Below are 18,858 nucleotides of genomic sequence, written 5' to 3'. Positions count from 1 at the left end.
AGGATTTGGCGGTTGAGAGCTTACACTAAGAAAATGTGATAATAAGTGCACTAGTGTGTGCTGCGGAAAGGTCAGCAGGCAAACGTATATTCTTCAGATTGATGACTCACCCTTGACCGTGAGTCTGTAGGAATAAACTACTGTACAAACGCATGCTCACTCGCTCTCCTCTCTTCTCTCTCTCGCTCACTGTTTGGCTCTCTTCCTCCCTCTCTCCCTCTCCCATGACAGCCAATTTCCTCAGGAACTTCAGATCAAATAACATGAACATGAAACGCCCCTTTTATTCCCCAGACCAAACAACAATCTGCTTCCTTAGTGAACTACAAGTCCAATTTTAGCTCCAGACGGACATGGGCTCATAGTGGAGACTTCAATCTAGATATCAGACTAATATAAAGGTTGAATATACCCAGGAGCCAGACCCAGACAGAACCAAAGGTACCGTATTTTCAGGCCAATTCTGCTATTTACTCTATTTATCTGATTCTCAGAGCTAATTACAATCAGTGTAGCAGCAGAAAACTCAGAATTTGTGAGTTTCCTAATCACAAGCAGTCTTGAGAACAAGCTCTTGGAAAATCTGCTATCTGCTAGGTTAAAGGTTTCTAAAAGATACTTGTTTCTCATGCCAAATTGCTCAGACACACAATATTTAATGACTCTTGGCTCAGAGAAGACAGCAGATACGCTTGTTCAAAGGTTTGAGGTACAAGTTTTGCCAAACTTGGGACAGCAGTTTCCAAGACATCAGGTATAACTACCGAGCGAACAAATGCACTGAATAAAGCATATGCCACAGTCATATGTTGGCAAACTTTGCTATCAGTCAAGCTGTGAGATCGTCTATCTTTAGTCTGCTCTTGTCGGCTTGGTGTGTCATTTGACGATGACAGGATGGAAGTCCCAGAAAGTGGAGCATCTCACTTTTTCTTCATTTCAGCTTTCTTCATGTTGCTGAAGGGTAAAAAAAAACAACCCCTCAGTATTGCGATGTTTCTCAGATAATAAAAGCAGCTGTGACCTGTTCATCAAAACTGATCTGGATAAGAAATCACTGCCAAAATGTTATATTTCTAAAAAAAAAAAAGTTTGTCATTTCCATTTCATCTGTGTGTCTAGTTAGACACACAGACACACAAACACACACACTGCATGTTAGATATAAAAAAAGCAACAAAATCTGGGTTTCGGCAGGCAGTGGAGGGATCTTTAGGCTGGCAGGGTGACCAGGTTCAATCCCTGTGTTAGAAAGCAGCCGCCCTGCTGAAGTGTCCTTGAGCAAGACACTGAATCCCTACCAGCTCCAGGGCTGCTGGTCTGTAGCTGAACCTCTGACCTCTGGTTCCACAAAGACCAAGGTTCTTTAAAGAACCATTTCTGCTCTCCTTTGCTTCATTGTGTTTTAGTTTATCTGCCCTTGTATAGCCCTCATTTGCAATTGCACAACATATACTATGGAGGGGTTTAGTTATTTTCCACATTTATGCCATCACCTTTTCAAGAACCTTTCAAGAACCTTTTAATACCATATATAGTTCTTTGGGATATTGAAAGGTTCTCTGTGGATCCTTGTGGTTCTTCTATTGCATCACTCCGAAGTTCCATTTTCGGTTCCAGTTCGCACCTTTATTTTTCTGTATGTGGACAAGCAAAAAGAGACTTTCCCTACAGAGATCAATAAAGTACCGTATTAAAATGTGTAGCTATTGAAATATGCCTTGTTGAAAAGTAACAAGATACATTTTCCCTAATAGGACACACAGATCTGTTTTAGAAATGTGTATCCTGGGGTGTCCTGGCAGACCAGCAGGCTCCAGCAAGTCCGGGTCACAGCCTTGTGTCATATCATCATCTCATCTCACTCTCTCTCTCCTACCTTTCCTACAGTATCACATAGTTTCTGGGGAAGCAGAAATGCTAGAAAAATCTGCTTTACAACTTCACACTTTGGTCTTCATATTCTAGTAGCGGACTTGACATTAGCAGACACACTACCAAGATCTGTCCTGAGTTGGAGGTCCAAATCATATCTCTACTATACTATACAATACCATACTATACTATACTACACACTAACTATAAATGCCAGATATAAAATAAGTGGGTCTCAACAGGTCTGCCATGAAAATATTCAAATATAAAGAAAGTCAAGGTCAAACAAAAGAAATACATGAAATTCATTGAAATCTAATGAAATCAGTCTATGAAAATACTCTTGTCCATCAAAGTGAATGCAGCTTTCTCCATGAGCATTTTGTGTGTCAGTACTAAGGTTCACAGGACAGTCATTACAGTCGGTGCCTCGGAATTGAGTCATTTTAAGTTTTACCTTGACATTAACATTTTTCCAGCTACTCCAGTATTTCATGTCGACAGCAGTGTCAACAACAGGAAGTGCAATTTGCGCAGATCAGTTTTTGTTCACTGCGTTCTAGCGCTTGACTCATTCTGTCATTTCCATCAATCTTTCCACTTTTACCACAAGAAAACGCAGACAGCATTGCAAACCGCCCTCCAATTTTCTCAAAATCTGCCCAAAATTTTGTCACAGCAATCACAGAGTCCCTCCAGCCAAATGCCGGAGGGATTGAAATAGCATTCACCAGCTTTTTGCGAGGTGTCACTGCACACGCCGCACCTCCTCATGTCTGACTGGTGCTGATGTGAGGGACTCCTTCCATGTTTACCTCCCAGATCCATGGTATCATGCCAGATGACCTTTACACCGACAGGAGGGGGTCGTTCCCTTTCTCCCCCCTCTCTTTTCTCTCTGTATCGTTTCTCTCTGTCTTTGTTGCCTTTCCCTCAGTCAGTCTCTCTATTTGAATCCAAGTTCAACTGAAAAACACGCCATTTGTATGTTTTTTTTGTATTATTTATTGGTTCAGTTCAGCCTGAGTTAACCTTACCAGAGCAGACGGGCGAGACAGAAATAGCAATGCATGATGACCCATTGAAACTCTAATAGGGGACATAAAGGATGTCAATATTTTATATCTCTCTCCATCTCACTCCTCTTTCATCCTTCTACTGGCTTTTCTCTCTATTCCATCTCTCTCTCTCTCTGTTGCTTTCTCGTTTTCCATCTCTGTCCATACTAGATGCCTTTCTCTGTGACGTGTTAGCATACAATTCACTGAAGTGAGTCATTTGAGACAAACTTTTCACTGCTCCTCTCGAGTCAAAAAAGCCTTTCTGGGGTTTGTTACATGGATCAAAGAACCTCCTCCATTCTCTCTCTCTTCTTCCCCCTCCGGCTGTCCTCTTCTGCTGCAGATTTCTCGCTTCTTCACTCTCTCTCTCCCCCCAGCTTACTTCTCGCTCTCTTTTTCTGTCTCACTCTGTCCATCTCTTTCTCATGTGTGGAATTAGAACGACTGTAGCAGCTTCATTACCGACCGTGTAAACAAGATGTAATTAACACTGGAGTACAATTTGTTTGCTAGTGCCTTCCATATACCAAACTCTGTCCCTCTCTCCTTCCCCGTGTCTCTATTTTTCTCTTTCACTCTCCCTCTCTCACCATCTCTCCCTCTCCAATTATCTATCCCTCTCCCCCTCCCTCTCAATTCAAGTGGTTTATTGTCATGATGATAAAGCAGACATACAACTGAAGCCTCCAATCTCCTCTCCTCCCTTCCTCTCCCTCTCAATCACATCTAATCGAAATGTTTTATTGGCATGAATGAAAGCGAGTGAAATGATGCCAAACCATATGTAGTGAACATGCATAGTCAAAATTGAAAAAAAATCTCCCTTCCTGTCCTCTCTCTCTCTGTTGATAGGATGTAGTGTTAATGATATACCTGTCATTCCTGTGAATACATCTGGTGGTTGCTATAGAAACGTGTCACCTAGCAGCAGTACATGTAGTTGCTATAGGGACAAAACATCATGTGACATCTCCTATAGATTAGGTAATATGATGTCGTTATCATGCTACACAATGCATCTCCTCTCTCAAAGGCATGCTACATGCAGAGAATTTCCTAATGGCAGTCTAAGCCGTGTCGGATGATCTAGGGACAATGTCTGTTCTGAAAGACATGATATAATGATAATATTTTTAAAATGTAACTGTAGGACCGTCTCTTAATATTCAAATGTCTCTGGCAACAGAATTAATCTTCTCACTGAAAGGCAAGACATTGTATACTGGCAGCGTTTCATGTCTTACGGTGACTGTGTGTTCAACAGATAACAAGTGGAAGCAATTTAATAAATCTTAAGGTGATTACACAGAAGCAACTTTATCATTCATTGAATACTAATGAAAAACCCAACATCAATTAAAGCGGTGGGATGGAAAATGGAGCTGAGGAATTCAAATTGTTTACAAATTTTAACAGATATGAGAGAATACTGATATTAATGTTAATACAGTCTGTGTGTCTCATAGCCAAGTGTTATGCTATGCTGCCTGTCCACAAGCAACATTTCAATGGAATGTGGACGGACATTGTGACATCATGTGACAGCTTCTTTACATTAGGTGCTTCAGTGTCGTCACTAGCAATGGAACCAATTTCACTCTCTCTAAAAGACTAAAACTTAACCTGTAGAAGGATTTTCTCTAAATAAATATCACATTTGGGCATTCCCATCGGTGCAGCCTCACTTACAATTCAATATTCTGCACTCAAAAACATTAGATTTTACATATGCATGACTAGCACAGACCCTATGAGCCTGTATTTCTGTGTATTAGGTGTGCGCTCAGCTTGGTGAGCATGGTGAGTGAACATGCCAGTTTATTTGGTCGCACACATTTTCCACAGCTCTAAGCCTTGTTGGATCCGGGCCTTAGCACTTATTAGACTGGTGTGTCTGTTACCATAGCGCTCCTTTCTCTCTCGTCTATTTGTTTCCAACTCCAGCCTTGTTAAGAGTGCAGATGCACTTCACTTGCTTTCTGCCTCTTCCTTGTCATCACTGGCAAGAAAGCACTTTACTCTCCTCTTTTATTCCCAGCCCCTTTCCATCTTCAATGTTCTTTGTCCCTGCCTTCTCTCCTCAAGACAAGTCATAAAGAAATTTTGACATTTCTTTTTTATTGTTGAGCCTTTTGTACAGCACTTTCAGTTGCCAGCCGTGCCTCAAAGTTGCACCTAGCTGTGCTGCATTGATGGAGGCTTTAAATATAAGCCTTTCTGTTATCCCTCTCCTCTCATTTCTTCTCCTCTCTTCATCTCTATCATTTCCCCCTTCTCCTCCTCTCCCTCTCCATCCTCCCCCCGTCTCCTCGCTCCTCCTCATCCTCCTTTTTTGTCATCCCAATCTCCTCTCCTCTGTCTCTCTGCTGTACTCTCCTCCATCCCTCTCTCCTCTTTTCAGTAAAAGATGGGAATCTCTCCCCCTCTTCTTGCAACATTGTGTGGGTTCTGCTTGACACACACTGAGGAGAGAAACAAGGAGCGAGAGGGAGCGAGAGCAGAAAACTCGAGAAAAGAGGCTGGTTGTGTTTCTCCTTGTGTGATTCACCATCTGTGGCAAAGCGCTCTCCTAAAGCAGTATTAACAATAAGATGATGGACATGAAAAAGACATTAAAACGTGTGAGAGATAACGCAGGGTAGGAGGAGAGGGTGACTGGGTTTGTTGTGTGTGATTCACAGTCCCTGTGTGAGCACTGAAAGCATTATCCGATTCTAAATCTTAAAGCAGACTTTACTGCCATGAGAGAGATACAGCAAAAAGGAGGGAGGGGGGGTGGGGGGTGGGCGGTGGAGAGATAGAGGAAAGTGACCAAATGAAAGAAAATGAGAATTAGGAACAGATTAAAAATAGATCTGAGAGGACAGGAGGTGGGCAGAGGAGAGAGACAGCGGCAGAGAGAAATAAGATGAGAAAATAAGGTGGGGGTGAGGAAAAGGAAAAAACTTATTCAGGGTCACAACTAGAACACATTAAGAGAGAGACAGAGGGCGAAAAATGGAAAGGGAGAGAGAGGGATTTACAGATAGTCTTGAGGGAGAAAGAGAGAGCGATGGAGAGACAGAAAGAGTAAGAGAGAGAGACATAAAGAGATAGACAGCCAAAGGTCATGGGTGTGTTCTTGTTCCCATGCTAAATCTGTTTTATCCTCTTATATAGACACAAACACACACACAAAGATGTGCACACACACACACACACACACACAAATACACAATAATCACAGAAAACAGAAAGTCCCGCTGAAACAAATATTGTTTAGTACATAAATACATACATACATAAAGAAATATATACACTAACTTGCTAACTGAAAACAACACCTCACAATAACTTACCTAACAGAAATTAACACATCACAATCACATTCCAACCCAAAGTAACAACTCACAATCACATTCCAACCCAAAGTAACAACTCACAATCACATTCCAACCCAAAGTAGCAACTCACAATCACATTCTAACCCAAAGTAACACATCACAATCACATTCTAACCCAAATTAACACATCACAATCACATTCTAACCCAAATTAACACATCACATTCTAACCCAAAGTAACACATCACAATCACATTCTAACCCAAAGTAACACATCACAATCACATTCTAACCCAAAGTAACAACTCACAATCACATTCTAACCCAAAGCAACACCTCACAATCACATTCTAACCCAAAGTAACAACTCACAATCACATTCTAACCCAAAGTAACAACTTACAATCACATTCTAACCCAAAGTAACAACTCACAATCACATTCTAACCCAAAGTAACAACTCACAATCACATTCTAACCCAAAGGACCACCTCACAATCACATTCTAACCCAAAGTAACAACTCACAATCACATTCCAACCCAAAGTAACAACTCACAATCACATTCTAACCCAAAGTAACAACTCACAATCACATTCTAACCCAAAGTAACACATCACAATCACATTCTAACCCAAAGTAACACATCACAATCACATTCTAACCCAAATTAACACATCACAATCACATTCTAACCCAAAGCAACACCTCACAATCACATTCTAACACAAATTAACACCTCACAGTAACATTCTAACCCAGTTACACCACACAATAACATTCTAACCCAAAGTAACACCTCACAATAACATTCTAATCCAAAGTTACACCTCATAATAACATTCTAACATAAAGTAACACCTCACAAAAACAGTAACACCTCACAATAACATTCTAACAGAAAACATCACCTCATAATACAGTAACAATAACAGAAAACCTCTCATAATGTCTGTGTAGATTAATTTCAGTCATCCAGGTAGTGAGAAAAATAAATATAAAAGTTCGAAGTGCTGATGAGCGGTGAAACAACTCTTGTTCTTCAACTCTTCATTTTAAGTCCAGAGCATTTTGTTTATAGCCTATACTTTTTTTTGGGTCATCTCATAACTTTCTAACAGAAAACCACACTTCACAATAACACCACGACACAACAATAACATAACTTTAAATTTTGTCTGTATATTTTAATGGTGTTACTCTAATGACTAACTACTCTAATGAATGCTTTTTATTTGAAACATCTGAACCAATTCTCCAGCACACCCGAGCTCACTCCTTGGCACAGCAGCTGAGAACCTCTGCAGTCACCAAATTAGAACGGATACATAATGACTCATTTTCCCTCTTTTGGTACAGCTTAGATAACTACCATCAAAATAAGCACAGTTTATTTTGTACACAGTTTATGAGACTCCCAGAATTAGAACATTCAACACAACTGCCACTGGAGAATTCAGTCAAATGATGCTTCGACCATAGTAGCTCATCACCTTTCTCTTTGTTGTCAATGCTCTTTTATCGTTTCCTTTGAAGAGAAGAGACAGCAAAATGGAGAAGAAACAAAAACAACAAACAGCTTCCATATGAGATGCAGTCAAATTGTCTCATAAGCACGTTGCAAGAACTTCACCGAAAAATGTAATATACATATGCACATATACACACACATACATATACATACATACACACACATACGCTCACAGACTTACAGTAAATACTTACATGTAGCTACACTGTGCATGAAGGTGTTGAACAAAAAGTCCTAAATGCGTACCACGTTTCAACATCTGCATATGCAAAAGGGGAATACAAAAATAAAGAGGTAGAATAAAATCGGATACAGTAGAATTACTTGAATAAAAATAAAGTAAAACAAGATATAACCAAAATATTGAGCACCAATATAACATGAACAATTCCAGGAAACATTAATCCCACCCCCCACCAGTCAGAACCACAGTGCTGTTACCAGTTGGGCTGCTGGCATCTAGGTATGATGAGGTGTTCTGGTTTCTTGGGCTGTTAGGAATGGTTCCCAGATTTCCAGGAAGACGTCCATTTTATTATTTATTTTGCAAATAAGGCGTTCATAGGCAGCAGTTTCTGCCAGAGTGTTGGACCATTCTTGGTCTGTAGTAATAGCAACTTTTAACCACTTAAAATATACTTACATCCTTGATAACCTTTTGCCAATATACAGTGAGTGAAACACCACTTTTCTGAGTCTTATGCACCAAAGTAAAACCCATGTTCCATAACATTATCAAAATTCTAATTTGATTTGAATCGGAATACCTGTGGTATCCATTCAAGTTCGGTAGCTGGATTATTCAACAGCTAAATCCTTTTACTGTTAAACAGGACAATGTTAATGTTCATCTGAGCCCAGATTAACGGCCATTTAAACCCAAATGAAGGTTAATGGAAATTGTGTTTTAAGCCCTCTTTGTTTTAATAACTATTAATAGAAAGCTGAGCATCTGGCGAGAAGAGACACTGTGATTCATGTAAATATGAATTGCAGCTTTGTGTTCCCATTATAACAACAACAATAATAATAATAATAATAATAATAATAATAATAATAATAATAATAATAATGAAATGATAAGATGATGATGATGGTGACAAAATGTTATAGATTATAGAGTTTACAAAAAGACCACAATAACAACAAATACTGTAATAGTAAAAAGCTAAATTTAAATCAAATAAAATAATTGCGTCAAAAAAAACAAAAAAACCCCAAACAAACCTGTACATAAGGATATAAAACGCAAGCCAGAATATGGTTCAAGGTCACTTTCTCTCTCTTTCTCCTCTCCATCTCTCTCTCTCTCTGATAATCTCCATTTCTCGGTATTGGACTTTGTTTGTTTCTCTCTCTCTCTCTCTCTCTCTCTCTCACGCACACAGGAAGAACGCAATAGACAAACATCCTGTAGGGGTAAATGTGTGGCTATGTACGCACACACACACACACACACACACACACACACACACACACACACCCCTGCCCACTATTGCCCTGAAGGCTGACAGCTAACACGAGAACATCATCAGTAAACACAAGAGATTGTTGTTCAGTGTGTGTGTTCAGTAGGTTTGTGTGTGTTTATATCTGAATACATCAGTTTGACTTAGACTTTCTCTCACTCTCTGTTGAAAGACTGTGAAACTTTGGCACACTGCAATAGTTTTTGCTGCAGGAAACTTGTCACCTGCAGCAAACGTCACCGCTGTATGAGGCATCACACCTGCATAAAACATCAGCTCAGACAGATAGAGCTGTAATTTTTGGGATTGGCCCAAGATTGTATGTTTGACTGTGAGACAGAGCATGTAGTCAGAGCATGTGGGAGACCTTGAATATGGCTATCAACATTTTTTCCCAATAGGCTTGCAGGAAACTGCTCCATGTCAGTTGTCATTAGTGACCTGGCCATATGGCACACACACACATTCACAGAACATTATGTTAGACACACAGCAGATGTTAAATACTCATCATTAACTTGTGTGTCTGCATGTGTATGTGTGTGTTCTGCAGGTTAAGTATGACTGCGGCAGCAGGTGTGCTAACAGGCTTGGCTAAGCTAAAACGCCAAGACTCTGCCCGCTCTCAGCACCGCCCCTTACAAGCCGCTGCCCCGGGCCTGGGAAACGCTGCTCCAGAAGCTGCTCCCAGGTGTTCATATTTCACTTCTTTTTTATACTCTATAAGCCAACATTTAACAATTTAACAAGTATGTTACTACTGTGCAACAAGAAACTGATATCAGTTTAATTTCTGTGTGATTCATTAGCTATGCTGCTTTTGATATGATGCAAAGCTAGCTTGGACTGTAAACATGCACTGTGTGCTATACGGTGCATGCAAATGCTTTAGCAACCTGTGTACATTAGTGGATGGTGCAAGCCGGCTTTGCATCATCAACATCAACACACAGAGGTGAAACTGCCATCAGTGTCCTTGATGCACAGTGGTAAATTAATGTATCGCTTAAATTTTGTATTAATTACTTGAGAAATTAATCATTTTCATCAGAAAGAGTAAGTATGGAGCTGATGTGGTGTGAGGCGAGGCTTTGCCTTTATCCTGTTGTACTATCAAGTAAGATCCATGACACTAAACAAAACTAGTGATTAATGTTATATTTCCTTTTTATTTAGAAAGAGGAAGCGTCGTGCTGACGTTGTGGTGGTGCGCGGCAGGCTTCGCCTCTATTCCGCCTCTGGTTTTTTCCTTCTCCTGGGATTGGTCATCCTGGCCATGGGGATCGGCATGGCAACGCTGGGTTACTGGCCACAGAGCGAGACCAGGCCCTCAAACAAAATGCCCACTGGTGCTGCAGGAGGATCCAAGAGAGCAACTGTTGGAGGAACCAAAATGTCTGCCACAGGAGCCAAAATGACCACTTCAAGTGAAGCGAATGGAGTCAAGATGGCTGTCACAGAGGGACATGTGAAGGTGGTGGCTAACTCCAGTACGAGCCATAATGTGCAAGGTAATTGAATTTAGGAAGGAACTGTTAACCAGGATGTTTTCATTAAATTGGTTCAGAAAGTAATTTTTTTTATTACAAATTCAATTACTGAAAAACCTGGCATTAATAGTTATATCCATAATTAAGATTGAATGCATCAATCATCAGCAAATGCATTGCAGCTTCCATTCACATTCTGAACTGACTGCACTGAAAGTGAATTGACTCCAACTCTGTTTTCACCACTGCTGCATTAATTCTTTGCACTTTATGCGAAAGTTTATGCAGAATCGTAGCTGGAATCATTGAGGTTGACATAGAAAATCTCATATATAAAATGTCAACATCTGTGGTGAACATCTGGTAGAAATCTAGCAAGTATTATGTGACTATTTCACTGCTATTCTATTAAAATAAGTGGTGTAAAAAAATTCCAGCCACTGACGATTATAAGTCAACTGCTTAAATTCTGAATGTTAATCTCCTATATTAGAAAATGTATTTGCATTTTATTTATTTTTTCTCATTGGCAGCCATGTTGGTTCCACAATCCTGCTCCATGGCTGTTACTAAGTACTCGTACTTATATGCCAGGTGAAGAATGCTGGGTATCTCATCATGGCGGTGTTATGGAGGGTTTTGTTACATATTTGCAGCCAGCATATATTAGTTCTGGAAAAGGGACAGCTTAGAAATCTCACTTGATGTCTCTGACGGCTTCTTGTTTTCTGCTCCACAGGGTTATGATGTAACTCCATCCATCCTTGTTTTTTGTTTACTCCTAGTATTATGACGTGGCTTGTCCCCTCCTTGTTTTGTGCCTCTAGGTAAGCCCTCCGCGCCGGCAGGGGGCGCTCTGACCCGGTTCCTGGAGCAGCATCGTCATTCAGAGAGGATGAAGATGCTCGGGCCCTTCACCATGGGCATCGGGATTTTCATCTTCATCTGCGCTAATGCCATACTTCATGAAAACAGAGACCGAGAAACTAAGGTATAAATCAGCAGATACACACTTCCACACACACACACACTTCCACACACACACACACACACACATATACAGACACAGACATGGAAATCCACATTGCAGATATTTCAGAAAATAGTGATATACATAGTATCTTGATCTGTGCCAATGGTATACAACAAGAAAACAGAAAACAGTGATATGATGGATTTTGGGGTTCAAGAGAAGGCCAACGAGCCATCAATAGAAAGTGGAAAGATAATTAGACCTAATGAAAGATTTTGAAAATCGTTAAACCCTGGTTTGTACAGAAATTGTGTCTACAAAAATCATGGAGGGACATTTTGAAAGCTGAAATATTTAAATTCTAAAATTCAAAACGGCTGTCAATTGACCATGGCTCTGCCTTTCTAGTGTTAATTCACTGTGATTTGTCTTGTTGAATCTGCTCTACCAACATAGAATGCACACATGCACAAACATGTTGTGCAAACAGATGCAAGCACACACACACACACACACAGGTCTGTCCATCCCAACAAATCAAATTCTTGAAGGGAGGGTGAGGGGGACACACTAAGATCAGATTTGAGAGCAATCTATTCTTATTAGTCTGTTAGTATTATTATGATTATTATTATTATCAATTATTAGAATGGCAACAATGACATGGTGAGAATTCAAATTTCTCCTCTCGTCTCTTTCTGTCTCCTGTATTTTCCTTTCGTTTCTTCCTCCACTCTCTAGGTAATGAGTGACATGTACACCACAGTCATCAATATCCATCATCTATATATAACAAAAATATGGATCATATTTCTCCTCCACCCTCCTCTCCTTTCCTCCCATCCTTAACTCTCCAATTTTCCTTTTATCACATTTCTTCTGGTCTTTTTCCCTCTCCTTCCCTCTCTTGATCCGATTAATCCTCTCCTGCTCCCTTCCTGCTTTCCAAGTAATCCATATGAGAAACATTTACTCCAAGGTCACAAACATCCAAACACACAAATTCAGAAAGGTACAATAGTGATACTAATAATCATATTTCTTTTCTCAGGTAATCCAAGGACATGTACTCTACTACTATGACTAATACTGCCACTACAACTACTTCTAATAATAATTCTCCTCTCCACTAGGTAATCCATATGAGAGACATGTACTCCACAGTCATTGACATCCATCGCCTCAGGCAGAAAGAGCGAAAACAACACCATCACCACAACGGCTCCTATGCAGGGGAACCCGGGGATCTTGGCACCCTCAGCGCCGAGAATGCCAGCGCAGCGCGGCTGGCCAGTAACACCCTGCTAGCCTTCTCCGCCCGCGCCGGGGGCAGCACTGTAGGAGGGTCTACAGAAGAGGAGGAGGTGCTCTTAGGAGACGAGGACTTTCACAGACACGGGGAGCAGGCTCGGCTGGACTGCGGCTTGGCGGGACTCCTGGCGCCGCTCTACAAGGATCGGCCCTTCTGCAGTTCGGGTCTCGGGTTGGCTTACTCGGATTCGGTCCGCCACCAGTGGTCCGTGGAGAGAGAGAGGGAGAAGGGAGGACACCACGCCCGCTCCATCGTCTCCTCCTCTCTCTCTGCGTTTACTCTCCCCGTTATCAAACTAAATAACTGCGTTATCGACGAGCCGGAGATGGAGGCGATCACTGAGGAGGAGAGAGGAGGGGAGAGAAGAGACGGGGAGAGGTCACGGCCTCTGGGCTCCATGGAATCCTTGGCTGTTCCCGTAGCGTCTGTCGCCAAGGCGTCCAAAGCGCCGGGCTTACACCGCAGTAACTCTGCCTCCTCTTCCTCCTACTGCTCCTCCGTCTCCTCTTGCTCCCTCTCCCCCGCTCCCTCCTCTACCTCAGGCTGCTGGCTTTCCCCGGGAGTGGCAAGGAGCGACTTTGGCTCCAACTCCTCTCTGCACATGCTCAGTAGCCACTCCAAGTCTCTGGACCTGGAGCGCGGAACGAGCATGCTCAGCGTGCATCCGGAGCAGCGGAAGCACCCCAGCTGGCCCCGCCTCGACCGTAGCAACAGCAGCCATAGTAACAGTGGCACTCGGGGTAGCAGTAAGGGCTATGTGCGGCTGGAGGACAGGGAAGAGCAAGGGGAAAGGTTGCTGGATGGGGCGTCGCCTGCGTCGATGAGGCGCGACTACAGCAAGAGAGAGAAGTTGCTAATGATATCGAGGTCGCATAATAACCTGAGCTTTGAGCATGATGAGTTCAACAGCAGCATGCTGAAGAGGGGCAGCTCCGAGACTCGATTCTGAAGACGGTTCTGGATACTGTTCCATACATAGTTCTCAAAAGAGTATAACTACTAAGGGTTCTTACTGGGGTATAACAGAGGATTAAGCTTGATGAGTTTAACAACTGTACCCTGAAAAGTGGAAACTCTTGGTTTTAAAGACGTTTTTGGGGGTGGCAGGGTGGCATAATGAGTAGGAGACCGTCCTTCAACCAGAGGGCCTGGGTTCAAGCCCCCATGTCAGCGAGCATCTGCCCTGCTGAGGTGTCCTTGAGCAAGACACTGAATCTCTACCAGCTCCAGGAGGTGCTGCTCTGTAGCCGACCCTGACCTCTGACCTCCATGTGGAGGGAGGCAAGCGAAGAGAGAATTTCCCGACAGGGATCAATAAAAAATATCACATTACATTACTATTCTATACAAAGACGGTTCTAATAAGGCTTTAACAGGTTTTCAACTCTGAGACATGGCTCTGGATGAGGCTTTAGGATCGATGCTGTTTCATAACAACTGGTTTTTAAAAATCACTGATGCTGTTTTTACAGTGTTGAAACAAGGTTTCATTCCAGCAGCTGCTGATGAAATCAAAGTCATGCTGCAGCTGGAGCTTACAGCGAGTTTCTTCTGCACCCTGAAGAGAGGAAGTTGAGAAATGCACTTCTTAAGACTGAAGGGTCTCGATGCTGTTCTGTATGTGATCCTGCTAGTTTTAATAGAAGCTCACAGACAGTTCTAATAGTCAGTTTACATGACAATAATGAGGTCTTATCACAGCCTGAGATTTGAGTGTTATGAGTTTAATAGCAGTGCGCTGAAGAGAACAAGCTCTCTGACAAAAGACTGAAATGATATTGTTCTACAGATCTATGGTCTTGACAGCGTTATAAAGACGGACGTGGTTTTAGGTTTCAAAATGGAGTTCAAAGCAGAGTGGCTACTTTGAGACCAGCTTCTAAAGGCTGTTTTAGGCCTTTACGCTCCAAATATGGTTTTAGAAAAAATACTGTTCCTTATATGGTACTTTAGACAGTTCTGACAGGGTTACAACAAGAGTTTCAAATATGACTTCAACAGCAGTACGCTGAAGAGATGAGAAGGTCTGAGACTGAGTCTCATTTATTTCAATGTTTTTTTAGAACAGGTACTATTGAATTGCAGATACTGTTCATCCTGATGTGGTTCTGAAGCCCTTTTCACACTGCATTAAACCTTTAGGGCAGGAGGACTAACTAAGATTTCACACTGGTATACTCTAGGTTTGGCAAACTCTGTCTTAGCCCTAGTCTAGCTAACCTTATCTTGCTCAAGAGCAAGATGGGTTAGCCCCAGTTTTGTAGGGTAAATAATAGAATTCAATAATTTAAGAATGAATCCAGGTTCAGCTCTTAGCCTATGGTCAAGTGTAATCCTGTGTAAGAATAAGCAGTGTGAAAAACACTCCTTGGGGTAATAGGCAGAGTTGTGACTCGATGAGTCAGATAACGGCATGCTGAAGAGAGGAAGCTCAAGGACAAGGCTCAAAACACCAAAGGATATAGATATTAGTGCATATTTGTTCTGAAGGTGGTTTATGCGTGTGTGTGTTTGTCTGATTCTCAGGTAGTAGTAGATGTTGTGATGGGTCCACACAAAGAGCGAAATCAAACTAAGCCAAACAGTTATCTACAATGTCAATAAACTACAACAGAGAGATATAAGAGTCATGATGTCAAGATGTTAGAGAGTGGTCTAATGTAGACTGAGCCATAGACAAGAGTTTGTCCTGGGTGCAAACATGACCGCTACTGAAAACTAGAATGAACAGATTCTGTCTCTGGCTCTGCTATAGACCATGTACTTATTAGACCTTGATTAGACATCACTCAGGATCCGCAGTCTATTATTTATACTTAATTGCTTCCCATTAAATATTAAAGAAAGCCCTGTTATTGGAATTTTTATTGGCTATTGTGAGACAGGGAGGATATGGAAGTGAATATAATATTTACGATGTGAACAATCAACAAGACAGGAGCAAAGCGCTGGGCTGAGGATTACAAGGCTGAATCAAGTTTTAGGAAGTCAGCTACACTCAAAGGGGCTAAAATGAGACCAGCACTCAGAATAAAGCAGTTAGTTTAGTTTTCCTCTAAAGTGAAGAGACAAATCTGTGCTCAGTTGTACTTTTTTTCTTTTTCCTTGAAGTTTGAAGAAAGAGTTCTGATAAACAAGTCTGGTCTCAGGGCTGGTCCCATGAACGATACGACATAGATCATTAGAAATATCTTAAAATGAGTTTGGTGAGTACTAATACAAGATAAAAATCTGTATAAAAGAGTCACCTGAGTGATCTACTGACATTGCACATGAGCCAGCAACAAATCGGTATGAAAACATATTTACAATCGTGTGTCACCTTTAGAAATCCAGGTAGCTGTAATAATAAAATGTGAGCCATGTTGTTTTGTCCTGCAGTCCTACAAAAAGACTGTCATCTTTAATGGATCCACGTGTCTAGTTAAGGACAACACATTATTTCACTTTTTTTTTTTGGTCGCCAATAGTGTGTGACCCAAAAAATTAGAAAGGAGTAAAATTCTAGGCTGTGGATTACAAGTTTGAAAGTGAATAGCAACACATAACGTGGTAACATATGTCGCTATAAACAGATTTTTATCACATGTTGAAGAAGCGTGTCGTCCCAAACTAGACACGTGTTGTATTTGTGTTGGAACTGGTTCATTGTTTTTAACCATATAATAGCTCAACTGTCTTTACAGCCGTTGCTCTGTCTCTCTGTACCAGCCGGTATGATGTCTCCCTATTGCTCAATATTGCTGTACCAGGTACTAAGTCTCTTTCTTTTGGTTAGTCAGCTGCCATAAACATGCTGTAATTTTTGAACCCATCTGTAAATGCAGTTAAGGACAACATCCTGTGCTACTTTTAATACAACACATGTGAACAGTAACACATCTTTAACAAATATGTGTTGGAAAAAGACAAGAGCCCTTTCAACAGTGTAGGTATTTTGCTACAGAGCTTCATTCATTGGTTCCCAACACAGCGAGCTATTTTTGAAAAGGAAGAACAGGAGTTTATGAGTCTATGTCCAATTTTATCCTTTCTCTCAGAATAAACTGAATATTTTCACTGAAAGAAGTTTTGTCCTAATCTGTGTATTTGACCTCTAACACATGAAGACAGTTTTCCTCTTTCACATCCTGCCCTTTTCTCTCTTTAATCGACAAAAACCTCAATTTAACACACACGCATTCACACGAGGTCAACTTTAGTTGTTGAGGGCGGGGACGGCATGTCTTGTCCAACACCCGCCCCCTTCCCCCTCCACACACACACACACACACACACATACACACACACACTCCCCCACACACCCACATAAACACACAATTTTCCAAATAATTCAGGGAGAGGTTATCATATCCATCTAATTAGGGAATAATTGGGAATAATATAAGCTTTATATGATGTGCAATAGTAGTCGGCAGAGTAGTCGTCATTTTGTGAATCCTATAAACCCAAGCAGCTGAGCAAAGAAGTGTGAGGGAAAAACAATGCAAGACTGAGAACTAGAAACAAACAGAAGAACTCAACTCTCGTTCAACCTCACCTCTCTGTAAGCATAAATCTAGTGATATTCCCACATTAATATGTATTAACTGTTGTGTATCTTCTTTCTGTCTCTCTCTCTCTCTTTCTTTCCCTCCATCTCTCTCAGTCTCCCATATGAAATAATAAGCAAAGGTCTGGATGAGTCATCATCAATTATCTTATGCTCTGCAGCTCTGTAGCATAACTACACACAAACAAACACACACGCACACACACACACACAAAAATAAACATGCACTCTCACACACACAAGGACCCAAGATTCCACTTACACAAAAGCATGCATACATATTCCGCCTCATATGCAAATATACACACACAAAAGCATACATACACACAAAAGCATGCACACACACACATACACAATTCAAAAGCAGAAGGCTGATGATGCTGTCTCATCCTCGGTGGTGTTACCGTGGGAACGGATCATAATCCCAACCCTTTCTGAAGGCAGTGATACACAGGCAACATTTTTAGGCAGCAGAGATGGATGATGTCGCCTACAGTTAACATTAAGCAAGTAACAACTAAAATTATCTCGCCCCATTGTGAGATTTCCTCACTTTGTTTTTTGTTCTAGTAGAAGATTTCAAGCCTGAATACAAAATTAAAGGCCATGATGCACTGGCAACCTTTTTGAAACAATGCAGTTAGATAATTGTATTGCCTTCAGCAGTTGACTCAACATTGTTGTTTTAATCACATACTGTAGGAGCATCTTGTTGCCAGGAAACATTAGGATACATTATTGACCATGTGTCTCATTTTTTTGCCTTTTGCTGGGAGCACAACCCATCCACTTTCACCAAAAAACATTTCCCAGACCCTCCAGAGAGGTTTCTATCAGAAAAACCCAGATAATTGTTTCTCTGAAAGTAGTTACATCAAGGGGTCTAAAACTAGCAAAGCAAAACTAGCAAAAAACCAATGATTCAGATTTTTACATGTAACTAGATTTTGGTTGCTAGGCACGTCTCCTGGCTTGCCCCATGTTCCTAGAAGGTAAGACAGATGGCTGAATAATTAAGACAACTGAAATTTGTTTTTTCCAAATGTTCCGTTTTCTGCACTGAAATCAATCCAATGAATCCAAATGGAAGTGCCTTTGCTCAGTAATCCTTGTATTTATACGACGACAGGTGGTGCATCCAAATCTAAATTTTTTCTTTCTCAGGGACACTCCATGCCTAAATAGAGCAGTTCACATGTACTTCATCGCTCTCTGCATCATCTGGGTATCTATTCAGTCTGGAGCCAATGTGTTACGGAGAGACAGCTTGTG

The 18,858-nt window shown here is 41.2% G+C and overlaps 1 protein-coding gene across 1 annotated transcript; it reads left to right on the top strand.

Moving 5' to 3' along the window:
• Positions 1 to 9,819: 9,819 nt before the first annotated feature.
• tmem200a (transmembrane protein 200A) lies at positions 9,820 to 13,983 on the top strand. Its single transcript, XM_071908567.2, has 4 exons — positions 9,820 to 9,950; positions 10,436 to 10,770; positions 11,577 to 11,740; positions 12,856 to 13,983. Exons 1-4 carry the CDS (start codon positions 9,820 to 9,822, stop codon positions 13,981 to 13,983), a joined length of 1,758 nt encoding a protein of 585 aa, XP_071764668.2.
• Positions 13,984 to 18,858: the final 4,875 nt, after the last annotated feature.

Source organism: Centroberyx gerrardi, chromosome 18, assembly GCF_048128805.1.
Source record: "Centroberyx gerrardi isolate f3 chromosome 18, fCenGer3.hap1.cur.20231027, whole genome shotgun sequence".
In the NCBI taxonomy this organism is placed as follows: Eukaryota; Metazoa; Chordata; class Actinopteri; order Beryciformes; family Berycidae; genus Centroberyx; species Centroberyx gerrardi.
The sequence above is the reverse complement of the archived record's forward strand: the minus strand, read 5'-3'. Positions and strand labels throughout refer to the sequence as shown.

Excerpts from the sequence above, each read along its gene's own strand:
- tmem200a (XM_071908567.2), top strand. The coding sequence starts at position 9,820 with ATGACTGCGGCAGCAGGTGTGCTAACAGGCTTGGCTAAGCTAAAACGC. Across the intron at positions 9,951-10,435 it reads GCTCCAGAAGCTGCTCCCAG|AAAGAGGAAGCGTCGTGCTG; the intron begins GTGTTCATATTT and ends CTTTTTATTTAG. Across the intron at positions 11,741-12,855 it reads ACAGAGACCGAGAAACTAAG|GTAATCCATATGAGAGACAT; the intron begins GTATAAATCAGC and ends CCTCTCCACTAG.